Source organism: Acomys russatus, chromosome 14 (genome assembly GCF_903995435.1).
Source record: "Acomys russatus chromosome 14, mAcoRus1.1, whole genome shotgun sequence".
Classification (NCBI taxonomy): domain Eukaryota; kingdom Metazoa; phylum Chordata; class Mammalia; order Rodentia; family Muridae; genus Acomys; species Acomys russatus.
The window spans coordinates 34,286,755-34,309,292 of NC_067150.1; the positions used below are offsets into that span (position 1 = coordinate 34,286,755).

At 48.8% G+C, this 22,538-nt stretch overlaps 1 protein-coding gene across 5 annotated transcripts in view; it reads right to left on the reverse strand.

Annotated features, from left to right (window-relative positions):
• The window catches only part of Grik4 (glutamate ionotropic receptor kainate type subunit 4), a 428,100-nt gene that overhangs the window by 147,268 nt on the left and 258,294 nt on the right, over nucleotides 1–22,538 (reverse strand). For all 5 annotated transcript variants that reach the window (XM_051156249.1, XM_051156245.1, XM_051156246.1 and 2 more), the window contains 2 exons: nucleotides 15,484–15,581; nucleotides 10,814–10,979 (listed from right to left, as the gene is read on the reverse strand). In XM_051156249.1, the coding sequence (XP_051012206.1) occupies nucleotides 10,814–10,979; nucleotides 15,484–15,581 (264 nt within the window). The remainder of the gene's footprint in view (nucleotides 1–10,813; nucleotides 10,980–15,483; nucleotides 15,582–22,538) is intronic.

Genomic DNA, 22,538 nt, shown 5'->3' on the forward strand with positions numbered 1-22,538 from the left:
AGACAAGGCTTTAAACAGCAGTAAGCCTGGGCTCGGAGCCAAACGGCGAAGGAGACCCTGTGCTAAGGATTCTGCCCTTCCCCTCCACCCCCAACTAGTTGATGCCATGGGTCTAGGTGGGTAGAAATGACCCAGAACAACATGACTGAGATTAGAGGGGTTTAATTCTGCCTGTCCCTGCCAAGGCAGTCCAGGGGGAAGGCAGATGTGGGGTCGGCGGGCCATATCCCTGGAGCCAGCATTCTTGAGACTGGTGGAACGGCACCTGCAGGCACTTGCTCACAAAGCAATGACAGGAGTAGCATTTATCAAGCCTTATTATGCTCTGGCTAATGTACTAAAATTTTTACATGGCTTATCTTATGTAAGTCTTCACTACAATACTGTATAGTATTAAAATTCCCATGTTCCAAGGAGGATGGGAGGCAGGGAAGGCACCTCATCCTGTGGGCGGCACAAGAAGGCTGATTTTTCTACCACTCTATGTTCCCTGTGCTGCCTGCTTTGACACTAGCTAACTCTGTATTCATTTCAGAGATGCCTTCAACACAGCCCATAAAGACTGTACCCTCCTGAGGTTCAAAGATAGATAACATAATTGATAGGTGTCGCTGAGGAGCATCCGCCCACCTCCTTGTGTCATAGCAGATGCTATGACTTGTGCAGGCACACATGGGAGGGACACAGCTGGGACTATAATTCTCTCTTTCTGATCTCCACCCAACCCCTTTACCCATGAGACCATGTTGCCTCTTGGGACAGAGCAGGTGGCAGCAGACACTGTGCCTACACAGCTCTCCAGGGACATGGGCGTGCATCTGAAGACTTAAGTGAGGGAAGCCAACGCTCGGTGTGTTTGTGTTTGTTTGTTTTAACGATCAGAAAGAATGAATTTGTTTGGTTTGAAACAAAGAACCAGAGTGGGAGCTTGAGAGCCTGTGTGGTAGAGGAGGAAGCCTGGGAAGATGTGGCTCCTATTTTTGTGGAATAACTTTCTTGGCAAACAGGAGCCACGTGGTGTGTCGTGGTTTGAATGAGACTGGCCCACATAGGCTCATAAGTCTGAATTCTTGGTTCCCAGTTGATGGAACAACTTTAGAAGTATTGGGGGTGTGGCCTTGTTGAAGGAGGTGTGTCATTGGGGGACTTGATGCACACAGACAGCAGGCAGACACAATGAATCCTGCCTTCGGGAGCTTAAAAGTAAGTCAGGCAGATAGTGAAGTTAAGTTGCACTCCTGTTTTTGTTTAGTGACCTAAATGGATTTAGACTCCAGTGAGTGCAGCCTCTTTTTGTCCTAGCTGCAAGATGGGGAGAGGAGAGAGTACCCCTTTCTCTGAGATGATATCAGAGGCTAGCCCCCACCAGACACAGACCCCCACTTCTGACCCAAAAGGTCAGGGTAGAGGGCACAGAGATGGCCTTCCAGAGTCTCAGCCAAGGGAGTATAGGAGTGATCACAGAGGCCAGAGGGATTAAAATGTGGAAGCTGAGTGACCCCACAGGCCGGGTACCATTGAGAATCTTTGAAGCTTGGCTTGAGAGAGGCTAACCAAGTTCCAAATGTGGAAGGTATCCAATGGGCAATGCCATTCAGTGGAGTAAGACCAGGAAACCCAGGTAAGACAGTGGCATTGTGGGCAGAATGGTGATCCCTGACAAAGGCAGCCCAGGGACCCTCCATCCTTATCCTGGCAGGTGCACTGAGCTCAGGGGAAGGAGCTCCCCAGGTCGCCGACACACCAGAGACCCTGCTCCAGCCCATCTGTGGCCACTGACTCCTTGGCTGCTGCTGTGTGACCCTATGAACAAGAACAACACAAGTCCTCTAGTCACCCCATTTTCTGTGTGTTAAGAGGGAGGCCTAGAGACAAGGGCATGGAGCATCCCTAAAAGTGTGCACCCCCCTAACTACCCATCAGAAAATTAGTCCTTCCTCCACCTTCTTCCTGGAGTGGCTAAAATAAACACAATCTTAAGGCCTGCATGCAGCTCAAACATGGCAAAGGAGTTAGTGGGGACAATGTTCCCCCTCTATGCCTCCATGACTTGGAAATCAGGAGAAAGGTTATCCTTTAGAATTGTCAAGTAGCTCCGAGGTGTCAGTCACCCCAAAAGGGGCTCTGTGAATCTTGCTTTTGCCTTATTGAGCTTTCCTGCCTCTTTTCCTGAAGACCTCTCTCCTTTCTCTAGGCTTCACCCATTTTCCCCTTCTCCCAACACTTACAGGAGCAGTCAACCCAGCTCCTAAAACAGAGCCTCTTCTGATAAATCACATAAAACATTTGCCAGAATACACAGTGCCCTGAATTTCAAGGCATTCTATCCTGATGAGGCCATTGTCGGCTAGAGATATCCTAATCTGAAAACTCATTGTACACACTGCCACTGAGGAATGCTGTGGCTTAGCAATGCCACATACTGCACACTCTAGGGTGGGGTTCCCCTTGTGATCACATGACTCACTGTCACTGCCCAGCATCCCAAGAAAGTGTGAGACCTAATATGATTGTCCAGGGAAAGGATCTAAATCAAAATGTCAAGTGTGGAATGTATGTGTTGGGATGGGGGTGGGGTGAGGTTCAACGTCAGGTGTCTCCTTCGGTCCCTGCCTGCCTTCGTTTTCCAGTCATAGCCTCTTTCTGAATCAGAGGCTCACCTATGCCGCTAATGCCTGACAAGCCCAGGGGGGTGTCCTGTTTTTACCTCCCTAGCACCGAGATCACAGAGCACATGCTGATCCCACGTTTTTACGTGGGTGCTGGAAAACCCAAACGCAGGTCCCCATGCCTGTGTGGCAGTGCTTTGCCTACTGAGCCATCTTGAGATGGCTCCTTAGGGTCGCTTTCCACCAAAGGCACATTGCTTCTGCCAGTGGTAGAGGTAGGAAAATGTAAGTTAGATCATTGTAAGTTGGGGCCATCCAAATACAATGCTATATATCTGAAAGATTTCCCTCAGGAAAGGCAAGGAATCCTCTCAGACATCTCTGCACGGCCCCAGCTTAAAAACAAAATGGCAAATGCACCACGCTTGTTGGACTGGAGTGAATGAGAAACTGAGGGAACTAACACTGAGGCCAGGAGAACAGCAGTGCCTGGCAAGACCTGTCACATCGTCACTAAACAAGCAGCTCAAAGGAAGTATTGAAGCCTGAGGAAGTACGGGAGAGGCAATCAGAAGACAGATTCAGCCCTGATGGCCTCAGGACTGTGAGGGGTTAGAGGTCACAGGGAGAGAGGCTTGCTCACACGAGGGAAGCATCTTCTACTTCATTGTCTGAGGATGCAATGGACAGTGTGTGTGGCAGTTTGGCTTCCCATCGATGGGGGCAAAGAGGCCTTTGGAAGTCCCTCTTGTGGACTACTGTCTAGGGAATTAAACTATGGGTGGGAAGTAGAAAGAGGGGAATCAGGGAGTCTCTGATTCTTCAAATGAAAAAAAAAGATACTTAAAAAGGACTTTTCAAACTAATTTTGTAGTGTGTATATGTGTGAGTGTGTGTATGTGTGTGTGTGTGTGTGTGTGTGTGTGTGTCTTCCCATATGTGTACATGCATGCTCTCGTGGAGGCTAGAGAACACTTTCTGAAGTCAATTCTCTTTCTACCATGTGGGTCCTGGGGTTACAGCTCAGGGTGTCATGCTTGGTGGCAAGCCATCTTGCAGGCCCCCCAAGTTGGTACTTTTGATCCTAAGCAGTGGGAGACTTTCTTGGTACAGCTGAGTGTGTCTCACCACCATTCTCACTTCCTAAATCTAAGGATTTACCAGGTCCAGCTGCCACCACAGGGGTTAAACTCTGTCCTCTCTTCAGGTGTCCACCTCCATCCCAGCCATTCTCTCTTGTAGGATTGGGACAGGATGCTGGCCCAGTAGCAGGCCTGCCTGCCAAGGCTGCACCAAGGAGCCTGGGGAACCCATTAGTCTCCATCAGGATTAAAGTGGATCAATGAGGAGCACAGTAGCCAGCTGCTCTGGGAGGAAGGGCATACGCTGCTTTCCAGAACTAGAAGGGCTGGGAAAGTGCAGCCAGTGTTGGTGGCAGCCACAGGACAAGCACAGAGATGCTTGAGCAATTTCTCTGCAGGGGACACAAAGGATCCAAGATCAGAATCTAACAACAGGGACTGGGGAGACAGCTCAGGGTGAAGGTGCTTGCTGTACAAATAAGGAGGTCCCCAGTTTGGATCTTTAAGACTTTGAAAAGCCAGGTGTGGTGGCAAATGCTTGTGACTCTGTGCTGCACACATGCACATGCACGTACACATGCACACACACGTAAATAAATAATAAACAAATAAAATGTAAAAAGAAAAGTGGAGTGACCGGGAAAGATATTTAAACATCAACATTTGGCTTCCACATGTGAGAGCACACGCATGCACGCATACACACAGACACATAAATAAGTAATAAACAAATAAATGTACAAAGAAAAGTGGAATGACTGGGAAAGACATTTAAACATCAACATTTGGCTTCCATATGTGAGAGCGCGCGCACACACACACACACACAAGAAAGCAGCTATGTCCTGGTGCTGGGAATTAGCTCAGTTGATCAAGCACTTGCTACGGATGCAGGAAGGCCTGGCTCCAACCTCTATCCCCATATAAAGTGAGCAAGGGCTTGCACACAGTGATCTCGGCAATCAGTTGTTACAGACAGAAGGTCAGAAGTTCAGGCTTATCTCTGGCTACATAGCAAGTCTGAGGTCAACCTTTGGCACAGGCAACCCATCTCAAAGGAGAAAATACAGAACACTATCTAGTCCAGCTGGTCTGCTCTCAGCCGCCCTTCCCCTCTGCCTCCACTAGCAGAACCCTGTCAGTATAGCACTTGGTCCTGAGAAGTGCTCTGTTTCCCAGGGAGGGAAGCAGCTAATGCTGCCAGCCTGACCTTGGGGGACCTTGGGAAGCATGTAATAAGTTCAGTGAGTGAGATGTGGGGCCCGCGAGTGCCCTTGACCTTCGGAGTACTCGTTTTTTCTTCCCTTGCCAAGTGTCAGGCTCAGGCTGTATGGCTATCAAACTTCCTCTGTGGCACCAATCTTTTTTTCTTTTCACAGGGAGCGGGGGATGTCAGCTAGAGACTACTTCTTTTACTTACATAACTCAGGATGACCTCAAACTCAGTACCTTCCTCCTTCTATGTCCTGAGTGTTGCCGTGCCTGGCTGGAGAGACTAAATCTGACCAGAGAAGGCAGAGGTCCAGAGTGACTGACTAGTCACTGAACGGAGAAGGGCACTTTTCCGATTCAAGGGTGGGAACAATGCCTTTCACCTGGTTCTGTCTTGTCCCACCTCATACCTAAGGCAGGCCCCCAGGGACAGGGTGGGTGGAGAAGGCTGTGGGGCTCAGGTGGAAGGGAAGAAAGGCAAAGAGCTGGAGGTCTGGGCAGGTGGGGACCAAGCACAGCTGTTCAACTCCAACATCTGGCCTCCAGGTGCACCACTCACAAGGGCACCACTCACTATGCTCCCCACATGTAGGAAAAGGTGGTCCTCACTCCTGTCCCTCCTACGTGCATCAGAAGAGTGAGCAAGGCCAAGGGAGGAGGGAACCATGTGACCTTAAAATCGTATATCACCTCTCTTTTCTCCCTATGTATAATGATACTGATAATAGAACCTGTTGTGTATGGTGATCTTCAGTTCTCTGGTTTAAATTAGAGGATTTAAGCCGGGCGTGGTGGCGCACGCCTTTAATCCCAGCACTCGGGAGGCAGAGGCAGGCGGATCTCTGTGAGTTCAAGGCCAGCCTGGTCTACAAAGTGAGTCCAGGATGGCCAAGGCTACACAGAGAAACCCTGTCTCAAAAAACCAAAATAAACAAACAAACAAACAAACAAATAAATAAATAAATGTTCGGGTAATGTCTGGGATCAAACCCAGGACCCAAGAACATAAGGTTGAAAAAAGATAATATAAAACACCCGGAAGCATGCGCAGCACACACAGGAAGTGTCCCTGGAATCAGTGTCCCCTCCCAAGATCAGCCCAAGGGTGACTGGTTAAATCTGAAACATGAAGCAAGAGGCTTCTCACAGTTAAATCTGAAACATGAAGCAAGAAGCTTCTCACAGCAGCTCATGGACCAGGCCCACTACTGCCCCAGCTAGGCTTTGAAAGGGTCCTGAGTGTCAATCCATAATGTCCCTTGCTGGGATCCCACTGCCTCAGGCCAAGTTGCAGCCATGAGATAACAGCAGTCAATTCTGCAATGGGCTTTATTGTCTCCAACAACAGGAAAGGTGGAGGGATCTGCGGAGCATGGAACAGCTCCTCTGGGTTACAACAGGTGGGGTTCTCGCTCCTCTCCCACTTGTGCAGAAGTGTGTGCGTGAGTGCATGTGTGTGGTGTGTGTGATTTTTTTTTCTTCTTTCCTTCTTATTTTATTTAATTAATTTATTCAGCTTATAGCATGTTTTCAAGTGGAGGCCAGAGGTTGATTTTAGGTGCCCTCAATCACTGTCCTTATTTTTTGAGGCAGGACCTCTCTGAAACTGGAGCCCAAGGATTTGGCTAGATTGGCTGGCCAGGGAGTCTCCTGCTTCTGCTTCCCCAGCATTGAGATTGCAAGTGTTTAGCATGGACCAGATTTTTATGTGGGTTCTATGAAGATCCAGACGGGAGGCCTCCTGCTTGCATAACAGACACCTCACTAATTGCCATTTCCTCATCCCTAGGATGGTTCTCCGACACATGACCATCCTGCCTCTCTCTTAGGCAAGGCTCCCTCCTCTTATCATGACAAGCGTGTCCCCACAGCAATAGTGGGGACCCACAGCTCCCTTTGGGAGCCCTCAAACAGCCAACTCCTTTGGTTCTGTGGGGATGCCTAGGAGGGCCATGACAGGGCCACCCACTCCATCTCCTCTCTCAGCCCTTTTAGAAATAAGATTTATAGATGTTCTGACAATTTTTTTCTCTCGTTAAAGAAAAATAATGTAATTCACTATGTAGCTCTGCCTGGTCCCAAACCTGCTTATTAAAAAAAAAAAAAATACTCCTTCTGGGAAACAGGAGCATACCTGGGTCGGTTCCCCCACGGTACAATCCCCATTATGCGATGAGGCTGAGAAATAGAATTAGATTCCTGTTCCTAATTCTGCCCTCAGTGTCTCTTGGCCCAGCATTAATAAGGAAGATGGAAGAAGGGTTCATGCCAAGCTCTGAGCCACATCTCCCTTCAGCCCCTCATTTCCTCCACCTTTGATTAGATTTTTAATCTTCTCTGCCCTTGAACTTCTCCTGCCTGCCTGCCTTCCTCTGGCCTGGTGGGCAGGTACAGAAGGCAAGCAACCTCCTGAGTTCTCTAAGCTGAACTTTAAGCTGTGGCTGAAGAGGCCCTGAGCCTGTGGCTGGACAGCCTCACATCTTCCAGACTCTGGACCGTGTTCAACCACCCTGCCCTTCTTTTTCGAGGCCTGCGGGAACCTCTGCTCCGAAAGTCTTCACTCTTACCAGGCAGAGTCCACCCTCAAGCTGCTGCCCTGGGCTTGTTTGTATGGATCTGTGGAGAGGGGAGGGTGCCGCCCAGAGAGGCAAACCCCAGCCTAAGCTCAGAGGACCCGAAGAAGAGTCCTGGCTTTGCCATGACAAGACCTTAAAGGCCCTTAAGAACCCCAACGCTGTTTTCTCCACTCCAGTGTGACTCGGTTGAGGAGAGAACGCCATGACTCTAATAGAAAGAGTACCGAGTGGGAGGCACCCGTACCCAGGAAAGTACTCAGTGCAGAGTGGATATTTACCTACGCCTGAAACCACAGATTTCCCTAGGCCCCACAGGAACTAAAGGAAAGGCACAGGGCTCAGTTTATAAGCGAGAAGGGCCATGGCTCAGACACGAGAAAGGATTTCCTGACGGGCAGGTGAGACATTGTTAACTAGCATTGAGGTACACTCGGAGAGCACTTTCGCCAGGAGATATTGTGGACAGCCTTCTCCTCTGTCTCACAAACCCCAGCTGTGTAAGTCCTGTTAGAGCGGCCTTGAGGTAGTTGATTCCCAAAACTGGGAGGTGGGCTAGATTCTAGACCACCACTCACTGCTGCTGGGTACTATAGACAGAGGGCAGAAATGCAATGCCTCCCAACCACATTCCATCAAGTATGAACACGGGCATCTCAGGAGGTCCATGCCACAAGGACAAAAGAAGATGAAAGTTTGCCCTCTTTTTACTTTTTTTCTTTTCTTTTTCTTTTTTCTTTCTTTCTTTCTTTTTTTTTTTTTTTTTTTTTTTTTTGCCACAGAGCTCTTTGCCCGTAATCACTCATATTGAAGCCATGCTGTCCAAGAGAGCTTTCTATAGCACTGAAATGTTCTGTCTCGGTGTTTGCTAGTTTGGGGCCACTAGCTACACATGCCTGTCGAATACCTCAAGTAAGGCTAGTGAGACTAAGGGACTAGATTTTTATTTTTAATGCACCTTTATTTTATTGTTTCTTTAAAAGGGGGTCTCGCTCTGTAGCCTATGAAGTAGTAATCCCCCTGCCTCAGCCTCCCAAGTGCTGAGGTTACAGATGAGCACCACCTCACCCAGCTCTGAAATTTTCATTTTACTTAATTCATATTTTAAATTTAAGTAGTCATAAGTGACCTGGGACTGTTGCATGGGTCAGATTAGATCCAGAGGAACCCAGTTTGACAAATAGAGGGGCGCTACTGGCAGTACGTTGAACTTCTCTCCAAGGAACCTGGGTTTAAGCCTTGACTCTACCACTTGTTAGCTTTGGGATTCCAGACAGGACGACTATTCTCTGAGGTTCTGCTTCCTCTCTTGTACTGAAGGAGTTTGACTTCTGTTCATTGAGCCCTCCAGTGAGCCCCCCAGCCTAACACACCCCATTCCCTACAAACTCACTTTCTTGTCTTAATTGCCTCAACACCCAGGCTGACTGACAGGGAGAGGAGCTGGTGTGTTCTTGCACATGACTCATGTGTGAGCCTTCACAGGCTCTGTTTGCTGGAACCCCTCTGAAGCAGCATTCTTCTCCAGGCCTAAGGGTCTCCAGATCCTAGAGTTGAACTCAAGCGCCCAACCCTTGCCTCATTTTCATCTACTGGAACTAGTTGCTCCCTAATGGCCAACCCAGCATTACGATGACCATTCTTCTGCGGATGTCCTCAAGGAAGAGACCTTCTAGGTCCCTCAGTGAACACAGGACCTACATCAACATTCCTGTGCCTGACACACATGGGCCTGGATTTCCTTCCTCAGCTTCCTTCCATCTTCTATGAATAGATATCCTTAATGGTCCCAACTCCTCCTCAGGCACTGAACCAGTCCCTGACCTTCCCTTTCTCTTTCCTTGGCCTGCATCTCTCTTCCCCATGAACCTAATCCCTCTGAATCTTTCCAGGTTCATCTGGAGACTTTGCATGGCACCAGTGGGCTCATAGACACCACCCCCCGAGCCCCCCCCCGCCCCCGCCCCCGAGCTACAGTGCTCACTTGATACTTAGCATCAACTCTCAGGGAAGAGCCCACATTGTAGCCAGTGGCCCTTCTCCTTCCTATCCACTTTGGTCTCTGAGGGAGCTTGGGCTGTATGGAGAAGACTTATTTAGTTCTGCTGCACAAGGTTTAGGACTGTGAGTGAGTCATTTTACCCCCGAGTCTCAACTTCCTCAACTTGGAAATGAGGGTTGCCATGCCTTCCATATCCCTCGGTGATTGTAATAATTAGGTACAGATAACTCATATGGGCGAGCAGGTTTTGCTGAGTAGACAGACATTCAGGGAAACTGGAGGATAAATACAAAGGTGCACACATGGAGGCACTCAAGTGTGACCGTCTGGTGAAATGGGTGGTTCTGACCTGTCACGTGGCTTTGTTTTTAGACATGACTTGGAGTCAGACTAGGCTAAAGGGAGGCCTTTGCTCAGAGCAGCTCAGACAAGTTGAAGACAGGTCCCGGCAGAAGAGACACACATCCATGAGTGAGCACAGCCCATGATGACCTGCGGGGTCAGTGCAGGTGATGTGCTAGGTTCAAGCACTGGCCACCAGTACACACCTGTGGCCAGCATCTCACTAACAGAGAGTGGGTACACAGATGTTACCTGGAATATATGAGCATATATGTTTTGCTGGCTCAAATTAGCTAAATCTCATAAACACTGAATTTATGTCCCAAATTGTGTGAGAGACACTAAAAATGCATTTCCAAACCTGTGTTTGCAGAAAGAAAAAAAGAAAGTGCTTTATCAGGAATTGACCTTGGACCTTGTTCCATCAGCAAAACCTGCTCTCCGGGGAAGATGCTCTTCAGCTCATCAAGTACAAATGCATTCAATTTTGTATTCCCACCTCTCCCCTTCTCTCTTTGTACCTCCTTAACAATGAGGCTGAAAATGTGGGAATTGAGTTTGCAGATACAAAAAGACTTGGCAGTTGGCCAGCCTCCCTGCAACCTAATTCCATGCCCAGGTAGTACAGGCAAAGGGTGCTTATGGGCACTGTTTCTCTTTCACACACACACACACATACAGAGAGAGAGAGGGAGAGAAGAGAGAGAGAGAGAGAGAGAGAGAGAGAGAGAGAGAGAGAGAGAGGAGAGAGAGAGAGAGGAGAGCGGGGAGAGAGAGAGAGAGAGAGAGAGAGAGAGAGGAAAGAGAAGAGAAGAGAAGAGAAGAGAAGAGAAGAGAAGAGAAGAGAAGAGAAGAGAAGAGAGGAGATTGCACCTGTTTGTTGTCAGACCAGGGTTTTAGGGACACCTCCCCTTCTGGATTGTCACAAACCTAAGTGTGGCCAAATGAACAAGACCATCCTGTCTGGACATGGGCTAACCTGGGGATACGTACATTCTGCTTTGGCACAGATGAGGCAGGCGGTGGTGCAGTTGAAGAAGTTCAGGATCCCAGCCACAGCCACGCTGATGTCGGTGTTGCTGGGGTGAAGGTTCAGGGTGGTGAATCTCTGGAGCTGGAACCTGACAAACTCCTCTGGGGCCACTTTGAAATGAGGGACCTGGCAAGAGGATCAAAAAGAGGCAGCAGGGAGGAACCAGAATGAGTGAGAGAGGGGAAGCAGGATGGGTGACCCAGGCTGCGCCTGAGCATGTCTTCTTTTGTTTAACGCCTTTGACACACACCAAAGGAAAAGAAGCAAGCAGGACCTGGGCTCTGAGTCCATGGGCATGTGATGCAGTAACATCCTTGGCAAAGCCCAGAACAAGGCACCCTTTGGCTAGAGACCTCTGTACATCCTCTGTGGTATAGGAGTCCAATCACTCTTGAAGGCAGTGTCCTTACAGAATATTATCTGTAGTTAATAAATTGGAGCAAAGATGGTGGGAAGAGACAAGCTCCCTATAGAGAAGAGGCCTTCAGCCTGACCCAACATAAATGGTATGTAGTAGTTCCCAGCAAGCTTTCTGGGTAAATCCCAGAGGCAAGGGGCAAGCAGGAATGGCCCTGGATTCATCAGCACTGCTGCCTTCGCACCGCTTCTACTAGTGACGTTTCTAGAAGATGCCACCTTCCCCCCTTCACTGGGAGAGAGATATCAAGAGGCGCCAGTGGTGGCTTTATTGACAGCTTTGGCTATTTGGTAGGTAATAGGAAAGTGAAATTGTAATAAGCTGCCATCCACCTTGATTTTACTCAGGCACCCTCATGCCTGGTACTGAGAGCTGGGAAAGCTGAAACTGAGCATGAGTCTGTACGGACACGGAAGCAAGTGAGATTGAAAGAAGGATTTCCTGATGGTGAGGCGCTTGGCTTCTAGAATGGATTAGTCAGTGGCGAATACAAAAGTTTTCTCTGCCTGGCTTTGCTCAGAGGCTCTGCTCCAGGGGTCTGGGATAATGCTGTGATAGCGGTCTCTGTGGGATCCCACCATCTCATCCTCTTGTGATTTAGTGAGAAGTATGCCAGGAACCAGAGCTCTTTGGAAACTGAGATGGGGAGAGAGCAAAGATCTGGTAAAAGTGGAAGAGAGAATTGCCCGAATTCAATGAGGCTTAGTCCCTGACAGAGCACAACCATTTCTTCCCCCAACAGGCCCTTCGTGGTGCAGAATTGACAAGCCTGGTGAGTATGAAGGATGGCTCTCAAGGTCAGAGCTGACCCAGTGCTTTTCGGGGGGGGGGGGCAGGGTCTTTCCTCCTGCTTGCATTTTGTATTCCACACAATCGATCCAGAGTAACACATACACTTTGAAGGCAAGAGAGGTGACAAATGAGCCAGACGACGGGCCAGACTGGGTATAAGTCAGGTGGCCTAGCGGACTCAGACCTAGACATTGGTGTCTCTGACCTGACTCCTCCCTGTGTGACCATCAGTCCACTGGTTCCCCCATTGTGGGGAGCCCTTGGAGACATTGATAAACTCATAGCTCCCAGTCCTGGATTTTGTAGTTTTTGGAGTCTATAGGCTATTTTTGTGTCTAGGTTCTACTGTGTGATTCAGGAGCAAACCATTTAACTTGGCTAAACTTCATCAAAAACAGAGCTGACCTCAGGTGTTTCTGAGAGTCCAGGAAGAGAGAATGTGATTTGGCGTCAAGAAGAAAACAGCCCTGAAACGCACACACAGTCAGTGCCTGGACAATGCCTGGCTTCCCTCTCTCTCTTCTCTCTTCTCCGAGTGCAGAGCTTTCCAGAGGCCCTTTTAAGTGCACAAAGGAGAGGGTGGAGGGGTCTCCCCAGGATGGAGGCAAGTGTTGGATCATGGGCACGACCTCTCTGGCAGGCTGCTGGAGTGGCAGCCAGCTGCTCTGTGGCCTGGGTAGGGGTAGCCAGGCCTCACCTTGCTGGTTCTCTCTCTTGGAGAAAAATCGATCAATGATTGATTCGAGATTGCAAATTCGTTCCAGAAAGTCACCACAGTGGGGCTGAGGGGAGAGCAGGAGGCAGGAAGCAGCCAGCCACAGGGTCTCAGAAATATCAGCAGCATTTAAAGGGCTGGAACCCACAGCAAGGACTCCGTAACTTTTCCCTGGAGTCAGGCCTCATAAAATATTAACCAAAATGCATAATCGGAGTGGCAGGCAAGGTCGCTCTGGAAGTACATGACCAGATGAAGGAAGGGTAGCTGCCTGGCTGCTCTCTGGGCACTGCCTCCTGGTTGGACTGTGGAGGACGCTGCAAATCAATGGCTCCCATGACCTCTGTCCTGAAAGGCCACACAGGGTGGAGGGTCTTGTAAGCCAATGAGAAACAGCTCCAGTTCTAAGATAGGACTATTCTAGAGGGGGCACTGGGGGTGGGGGGGATAGCAAGGGACAGTAAAAGGAGTGGGGTAGGGAAAGAGAGAGGGAGAACGCAAAGAAAGAGGAATCAGGGAAAGAATGTAGGGAGCTCAAATGCTGGCAATCTAGCTGGGTGAAGATCAGAGCCAAGGCTGGAGTAACAACCTGCCACACACTTGACTGTTACCTGAATCACAGCAAGAGGGATTTAAATTAAATGTCAGCTCCTGACTGAGCCCGTGAAATGCTGCAAGCCTTGTAGCAGGACAGAAGTGGCTTTGGGGTCTGAGCAAGCCTGAGAAGTGTGTTCCAGGGGGAGGTTCTGGGGGGCGGGGTCTGTGAGGAGCAAATCCAGCCTAGACATAACAATTCTGAGATGGGGCCTAGAGGACCAGGACCTACTCACACACCCTGATTGCAGTATCAAGAGGTCTGTTCCAGCAAGTGTGGGTAAGTAGAAGCCTGGCTGTGACTCCCCCACTTTGATAAGGGTGGCTTGCTGTGGGGGTGTTAGGCCTTCTCTGGAAGGGTACCTGCCTACTCCCCAGAGCCAGATGATGCTGGGAAGCCAAGCTGCCTCCCACACTCAAGACCACGCTTCACCTGCTTCCTACAAGCTGGTCCAGAAAGCCTTTGGGATACAGAGAGTCTGGGGGGCTGGGCGCTCTTGCCCACTGTCTTCTGGGAATGTATTTGCAGGAGAAAGGCCGGCAGCCTCTAAAAGGGCCCACAAGGATGTCTACAATCGGCAGGCTGTCTAAAGAGCAAGTTGCTAGGAAACCTGTCTTCCATCATGTTTTTTGTCCCATGAACTGGAACCAGAGGTAATGGCTTCCACACTTTGGGCTGAGAGAGTCTCCAGTGGAGGCCATACCTGTGGACCAACATCTCGCTTGGAAGAGCAAATGCAGGAATGAGTGAACAAGGAAAACAAAATAAAATCTTTCCCGTGCACTCAGAAGGCAGAGGCTTTTAGATTTTATTCCCACAATAAAACGGAGCAGTGGCTTCTTCCTCTCAGAGGTATCCTTCCCCAGAGGCCCAGGGAACAGACCACCAATAAGCTGCCTGCACCAACCACAGTGCAGAGCTCAGACCTCAGATCCTTAGCCTCATACCAAACCACTAGCATCCATCTCTGCATAACAGAGTTCACACAGGCTCTGCCCTGTCTTAGAACCCTAAGACAGCTTGGAAATCCTGTGATCAAAAATCTTTCCATCTTTTCTTTTTTTAAAAGTGTTTTATTCATTTAATATCATTCATATTACACCCCGATTGTTATCCCCTCACTTGTATCTTCCTATTCCCACCCTCCCTCCTTGTTCTGCTCTATTCCACTCCCCTAGACCTCTGACAGGGGGGCCTGCCTCCCCCACCATCTGCCCACAGCCTATCAGGTCTCCTCCTAATAGCCTGTATACCCTTCCTCTGGGGGCCTGCAAGTCCTCCCTGCCAAGGGGAAATGATCAAATTGTGAGCACCAGAGTTCATGTCAGAGGCAGTCCCTGCACCCCACCCCAACCATGAAGAGGTTCTCTGCGTGCATTGTCCTTAGTTGGTGCATCAGTTTGTGCAGGTCTCCCTGGGTCCACATCCACAGGCCTTGATGGTCTCCCCATGGGATTCCTGAACCTTCCAGGTCCTTCTATCAACCCCAGTCTGCCATACAACTCTCAGGGTCTAGCCCTATCTCCCACTGGGTGGAATCTCTCAGAGGCCATCTATGTTGGGTGAATATCCATTTATAAGTAAGTTTATACTAGGCATGTCTTTCTGGGTCTGGATTACCTCAATCAGAGTGTTCTATGTACAACCATGTTGGAAATCAATCTGGCACTTTCTTAGAAAACTAGGAATAGTGTTACTGCAAAACCCAGCTATACCACTCCTGGGCATATACTTGAGAGATGCTCCATGACACAACAAGGAGATTCGCTCAACTATTATCATAGCAGCTTTATTCATAATAGCCAGAGTCTGGAAACAACCTCGCTGTCCCTCCACAGAAGAATGGATAAAGAAACTGTGGTACACTTACACAGTGGAATACTACTCAGCCATAAAAAACAAAGGAATCTTGAGATTTGCAGGCAAATGGATGGAACTAGGAAAGATCTCTCCATCTTTTTATCACCTGGAAAAAGGAGGTGCTCCACAGGTGGTCACTGTACCTCACATTTCCATTGATGATGTTGCTAATAGCATAGCCTCCTCGGGCCCTTCCTCCACTCGAGGATCCAGTCTACAGGCACCATCCCCAGTGCAGCCCCATACTCACCTCCTTCTCTCCACAGATGTTGCTGATGATAGAACTGGAGGCTGGACTGGATGACGGTCCCAGGACAGCGACCACTCCCTTGGGGAGGATCTGACACACTGCAGCCAGGGCAAGGGCGGATTGGGAGAGAAAACAGGGCATTCAGATGATCCAGCATAGACCCTGCCCTGACTAGGTCCTCAGATCATTACCCAGTGCCCTCACCTTCTGCCTATGCTCAATCCGGGCACCTTTCTACCCCTTCCAAGCCCAAGTCTCTCCTTCTCTCCCTGGTCGGCTAGGCTCTCCGACAGTTTTATTGGTGTTTATGGACAGTATTAAATGAGGGAATGACCAAGGTTATGGCAACATACAGCCATAGCCAACAGGGGGTATAAATTGTCTGGGTCATCACTGAAGGACAGAGGTAATGGAGAATCCAAGGTGCCCCCCACCCACTTCCTGTCTGGTCTTTTGAGTGTTGGGGGATGCAGCTGCTGCAAGGGTGCAAGGTGTACATGGTACCAGAGAGGTGGCCAGCCTTCAGTCTCTCAACACCTCAGACACACAGACAGTTGAGGAGGAGCAAAAGAAGTCAGTCATGGGGCAGAGGTGGCCAAGAGATGCCAGCAGAGAAGTAAAAAAGCAGAGAGTAGAAGTCAAAGGATGCAGATGAGAGAGAGAAGGGAGGGGGGATGGAAAGGAGGTGGAGGGAGTACCGCCTGGCAGGGCCCCTCTGGCTGCCTTGTCCTGGAGCTGGTTTCCTCCTGTGCTACCTGCGGGCCAGCATCGCCGGAGACCTTGTTTTCTTCAACTGGGAAGGCTCCCTTCCTTCCTGGATGCTAGAGACTCAGCTTTCGTGGCTTACCCACATGCCTTCTTTCCTTAGACCTTGGTTCCCACATCCCTAGTTTCCACCTCTTCTCTTAGGCAGTTCGATTGTGCTATAGAGTTCTTTTCTCCTCTCGCTAGATATCTTCATGTTCTTCATGAGTGTGTGTGCTTAAAGGTGTTCACAAGTGGGGGGGGGCATGTATGGTGTATGTGTGTATGCCTGCTTCCTAGAATCTGATTGACTAATGTTGGTGGAAGGACTGTTGATCGAAGGGATCTCAGTACTCTGAGATCCTCCCCGTAGCCGTCTCTATCACTAAACACAATTATACCCATGGAAGGTATAATAATCCTAGCACAGGTTGTGCCAGCCCCTCACTGCACCTCTCTCTCTCTCTCTCTCTCTCTCTCTCTCTCTCTCTCTCTCTCGTGTGTGTCTGTGTGTGTGTGTGTGTGTGTCTGTGTGTGTGTGTGTCTGTGTGTGTGTAGGGCAGAGGTCAACGTTGGGTGTCTTCCTCTGCTGTTCTCCACTGATATTTCCATGGCAGGGTCTCTCCCTGAGCCCGGATCATACAGTTTGGGCTAGCCTGGGTAGCTGGGCAGTGGGCCCACAGGGTCCAGCTATCTTTGCCCCAGCACTGAAGTTGCAGATGCACATCACTATATCCAGCTTTAATGTGGGTGCTGGGGATTCAAACTCAGGTCCTTATGCTTGTGCGGCAAGCACTTTGCCATTGAGCCACCCCCCTAGACCCACTGGCTCACTAGATTGCAAACCCCTTTGGGCCGGCCACCTCTGATGCCAGGCACAGTGTTTTCTAGATAGGGTCCCAGAGTGCATTCATGACTGGGTGCTGAAGCATGAGGCGGGCCTGTGGTCAGAAGAGGAGGAGAGATTTAAGCTTTCAGAATGCTAGAGTTTGGGTTAAGGAACATGGGAGGAAAGAAGGGGACAGAAAGAGCTCATTTTCCATACACACCAGTGATGTCAAAGCCCAGATGGCATCCTTGGGCTGAATAAAGAGGCTCTCCGCTGCATAGTTTGACAGGGTGCCCAAAACTGAAACCCCAGTTTCACACTAATTTCCCTCTTATTCATGACAGAAATTCTCCAGGTCTGGAAATGCTGCATGCTGGCTTGTGGAGGAAGCCATCAGCCAAAACAGCCATGGGATCAACTGCATGGGGGCACAGGTGGTAGGAGAGGACTCCATGGTTCAAATCAGAGTTGTGGTGCACCATATGAACTTCCAGTCAGCTATACCCTCCCTTTACCTGTGGGCCGTCAAATCGCAAAGTGCAGAGGACTCAGTGATACTAAGTCTACCCATTCCCAGGGGCATGCAGCCTAGGGACCAGGCCTAAGCTTGGAAGAGCTGTTGCCAAACTGCCTGGGTCTTAGAGGGCATCGAATTCCCTGTAGCAGAAATTACAGATGCTTTAAACATCCATGCCAGGAATCAAACTCAGGTCCTCTGCAAGAGCAGTAAGGGCTCTTTCCTGCTGAGCCATAAACCCAGCCCTCCAAATGTATTAGTTTTTAAAGTTAGTCATAAAGTGATGGGTTTCATTATGGCATTTTGTACCTAAACATCATTATGCTTTCTTCTTATTCATCCCTCTTCTCACACTGTCCTCCTCCATCTTCCTCTGTCAGCTCTTGATGATCCCCTTCCTCCACCAAGGAAGGCTTATTGTATTCCCATGTTACAGATGTGGAAATGGAGTCATGTGTATAAGTAACTTGCTCAAGCCCATACAGGTAATATATGGCTTAGCTGGTCTTGACCTTACAGGTCCATCTGACACCAAAGCTCATGTTCTTAACCACTCTGGTTCACTCCCCTCGGCTCTTGAAAGTCAAAGCCATAGTCACTCTTGATTCTCCCACGCCTCCCTTCTAATGGCATTCTCTCACTTATTGGGGCTAGCCTCGACTGATCTGACCTGACTTCTTAAGGGGTCTGTCTTGAGGACTCTCCATTTCCAATCTTCTCTCCAAGCTGCAGAGTAAAGCATAATCATAAAGCACTAATCTGTTGCTATGGCACCTTCCAGCCCTTCGAATAATACACCAAGGAGCCATAGGCTGGTCATACCATAGCCTCCTTGATTCTTCTCATGGGAAACTGGAACTAAACTAGTTATAAAGAGAGGGCCATATGCCCACGTAGAATGGTATTTTAGGCATTCAAAAGGTATATGAACAGTTAATAATAGCATTAACATTATTTATGTAATAATATTAAGAGAATTAAGTAGGATGTAAAATTATATGTGCATCTACCCGAAGCCTAAGCTAAACCGATAGTGGGGCTGGCTATGCATCGAGGAGGACATGACTAGTGCCAATACTTGCCAGGAGATAATTATGGCCTGCTCAGAGCATGGCTTAGGAACCGATTTGTGTAATTCTAAAGCAACCTGATGAAACAGGTACAGTGACAGCCATCGTCACTTGACAGACACAAAAATAAGACAAAGAAACTAAGAAATGGAGTGAAGATTAGACAGCTTGACCCTTGGCCCCAGAACCAAGTCCTAAACCACAGCCTTCCATAGAGAATGGCAATTAACTAGAATGTTCGATGACACTGCCTTGGCAGTGGGAATGTTCTATGGGTTTCTTTTCTTTTTTTTCTTTTCTTTTTTTTTTTCTTTGCTCTCTGTAATGAGCATGTATTCTTTTTATAATATGTTGTAAGGAATGTGATAAAAAAAAAAATCTCCTGATGACAAGTAAAATTTAAGAGGTCTGATCTGTCTGTCACCCCACCTTCACAGCCCTGCCACCCTCACCACCGCCCCCCTCCCGTGCCTCCTCCCACACTGTGCCAGACTCTGTTTTCCTACCCCAGGCTGCCTGTGTGTGGTTAGTTCTACCTAAACCAGGTGTTCCCAACCTGACCAGCTTGCCTGTGTTTTATGGCAAGCAATCAGGAATGTGAAGGTGTGTGTGTGTGTGTGTGTGTGTGTGTGTGTGTGTGTGTGTACACACGCATGTACACATTGTGTGCTGCTGTTGCTGTTGTTCATTATTCTCTGTAAACCTAGCTGGAATATAAATTTTCCTTTGCTTTCAATGCATGTGTATTTGCAGTACATGTGCCTTTGTCACCAACAGAAATCACCAATGTTTTCATATCGCATTACAAATGTCATTTATATTCATGACTAGTTCAACCTTGTTCTAGTAGTTAGGCCCAATGCTGGGCTTGGCTATGAATACATTAATAAATCACAGTTATTAATACATCACTATTAAAATATTTTAGCTGCTTTTCTAAATAACTGGTTCCACGGTCAGCTATTTTATTCACATTAAAACACTTCTCCAAGACAGGGTTCTTCAGCACTCCCAGCCTGCCATGCTCTAGCCTCTTGTTCCTCTAACCAGGAAACTCATACTGATCCTCTAGCACCCAGCTCAGGTCCTGCCCCAAGGCAAGAAAGCATCCCTGTGTTCAGCATCTGACCCAGCGGCCTCTAGAAACAGGACAATTCCCTCGTTCTCTACCTTGCTAGCCAGTTTCTGCCCCAAGCATACACATGACGGCTCTTAGCAGATGGATTTTTCTTTTCTGAAGATAAATTCTTACAGAAGGTCATAATCCCAAATTTGGATGAGTTCTCTCAAAATAGGTAGTAAAATCTCTTCTAAGTACACAGATGTGTGGCTATTCACCAGCTAAGAAGCTCTAATCCAAAAATCCTAAGTCCTAAATCAGAAGCTTTTTGAACACTGGCACGATGCTCAAAACACTTGAGATGTGGGGTTTCAGATATATTGATTATTAGGAATTCTCAACTACTAACATCTATGCAAACAGTCCAGTCCCACCAGGAGACACTTGTGGTCCCAAGCATTTCATTCAAGGGCTATTCAACCTGTGCAATGGGTGGCTATAAAACACATGTTTGTACATGGGTCATTACTGGAGACATTCTGCCGTGTCTGGCATATGTGCCTCTTGCACTTTCTACAGTCTCAAACGTTCTGAATTCTAAACACATCACCTCAGGAGCTTGGGGTCCTGGGCCTGGCCTTCTGATCTCTCCATACCCACATCCGTTTTATCTATTGACGTCACTGGATCTTAAACTCTTGAGGGCAGGGGGACATCTGTTCAGACCTGGCAGAAAGCAATTGATTACCAGATACTGGCTCAACTGAACTGGTGTGGTCCAAGCTGAACCCAGGGAAATGGGATTGTCCTATCAGCAGCATGGCCTGGAGAAACCCGGAGATGAATGGGGCTCTTGTTCCTTAGAAAGGATGCTTATCTCAGTGTAAATGGGAAACATCTATAAAAAGACTTCATCTCTAGGACTTCTGGGTCCCCAGCCCCACAGACCAAAGCCACCAGAGTGAGAACACTGGGAAATTGGTAGGAAAAACATGAAGAAGGGGAAACAGATGGCCCCAACTCCTTTCCAGGGGAGCAGGAGAGTGAGGAAATAGAAAGACAAAGCGACACAGTCATGGCAACTGTTTTTCAGGCAGCAGAGGGATCAGAAGGCAATTGTTAGAGCAGCTAAGAGAATAAAAGCCCATGGTGTGGTGTTGCAGCCCCACAGAGGAGCTTCTCAAGGCTGCCGAGTGCCATCTAGAACAGGAGCAGGGCAGGACGGGAAAGGCTAGCCAGGAGGCATATGGTCCAGAGGGGTCCACCCAAGGGCCACTGAGTGTAGGTCCTTGTCCCTGGCAAAGTAGCTCTAGATGAGGCATTCAGCAACTCTCGGGTGCTAAACATCCCAGTTTAATGGGGCCAGGAGGGCCATGGAGCAGAAAAAAAAAAAAAAAAAAAAAAAAAACTGCAGCTGACTCTGTCCTTGGCACAAGGTCACTTCATGGTGAAGCTACAGGGCAGCAGGGCAGAGGCGCCTCCTTGCCCCACACACATCACACACTCAGAACACATAACGGAGCCTGGTTCCAGAAACCACCACCACCTCCTCTTTCCCTCATAGGCACAAACCACTGCAGAGGGAGCAGCACCATTCCCTGGGGCTTCCCATGTGCCAGGCACCTAGCGGCAGGGAGGCATGAACCAATGCTTCACAGGAGTAGATAAAAGGTGTTGAGAGCTCACACCAGGCTGTATGCTGCTCTGCATGTGTTAGCTACTTCCATTCTCACACATTCCCCACTAACCTCAGGAAGGAAGAGTGATGAGCATGCCCATTTCTAGAAAATTCTGATTATTCCCCCACTAGGACTTAGGGGAATACAGCATGAGTTCAAGACATGTGGAACCAAGGTTATTATCCTGGGGCAGTCAGGTGCCCCCAGCCCTGAGTGTGAGTGGTGGTCTTTACTATCCTTCATATCTGACCACTAACTATGGCTTCTGTAAACTCTGTCAAAGACACACACTCAGCAACCCCTTTGCCCCATTGTACTCACCCCCTCCCCCAGACCGCCCTTGTCCAGGTTCAAGCTTTTGCTCGGGCTAATGTGCCATCTACAGGGATGCTAGCTTGTCTTCACCTATGGAACATCCCAAAGCTTTGCCTGGAGTTTCACCTGACCATCTAGCCTGTGTCCTAGCTCTGACATGAGCCCTGTCTGAGCCACTCTCTGACACACCTTGAGAGTGCCCACGTAAGACTTTTGTCACTTTGAAGAACGTGTGTTCCTTAACTTTTTCCTTGAAAAGACCAGGAGCCTCCGTTACGTCATCCCCTGTGGAGAGAGAGGACTGGACCAGATCATTGTGAGTCCATACTGTGTGCCTGGGAAGTGGTGAACCCAGCCAGCTGAGCAAGGAATGCTTGCTGGGTGACTCATCACAATTTGGATGCCTTTCTCTTCTAGCTTCTCATTACCGGGGCCCTGGTGTATGTGTGAGCGTGTGTGCATGCATGTATGTGTGAGCATGTGCGTGTGCATGCGTTTGTGTGTGCATGCGTGTGCGTGTGCGTGTGCGTGTGTGTGTGTGTGTGTGTGTGTGTGTGTGTGTGTGTGTGACATACATGCATAAGGCCAGAGGTCAATCTCAGGTCTTGTTTCTCAGGAACCATCCACCTTGTTCTGTTTTGTTTTGAGACTATGTCTCTTGCTGGGATAGAACTCAGAAAGTAGTCCAGGCTGGTGGGTCAGTGAGCTGAGGGCATCGACTTATCTCCACCTCCCAAGCATTGAGATTTACAGGGAGAGCAAGCACTTCACCCACTGAGCCATCACCCTGGACCCTCTGAACTGATATTGAGGGGTGCTGGCTTTCTTATTAGAGACAACC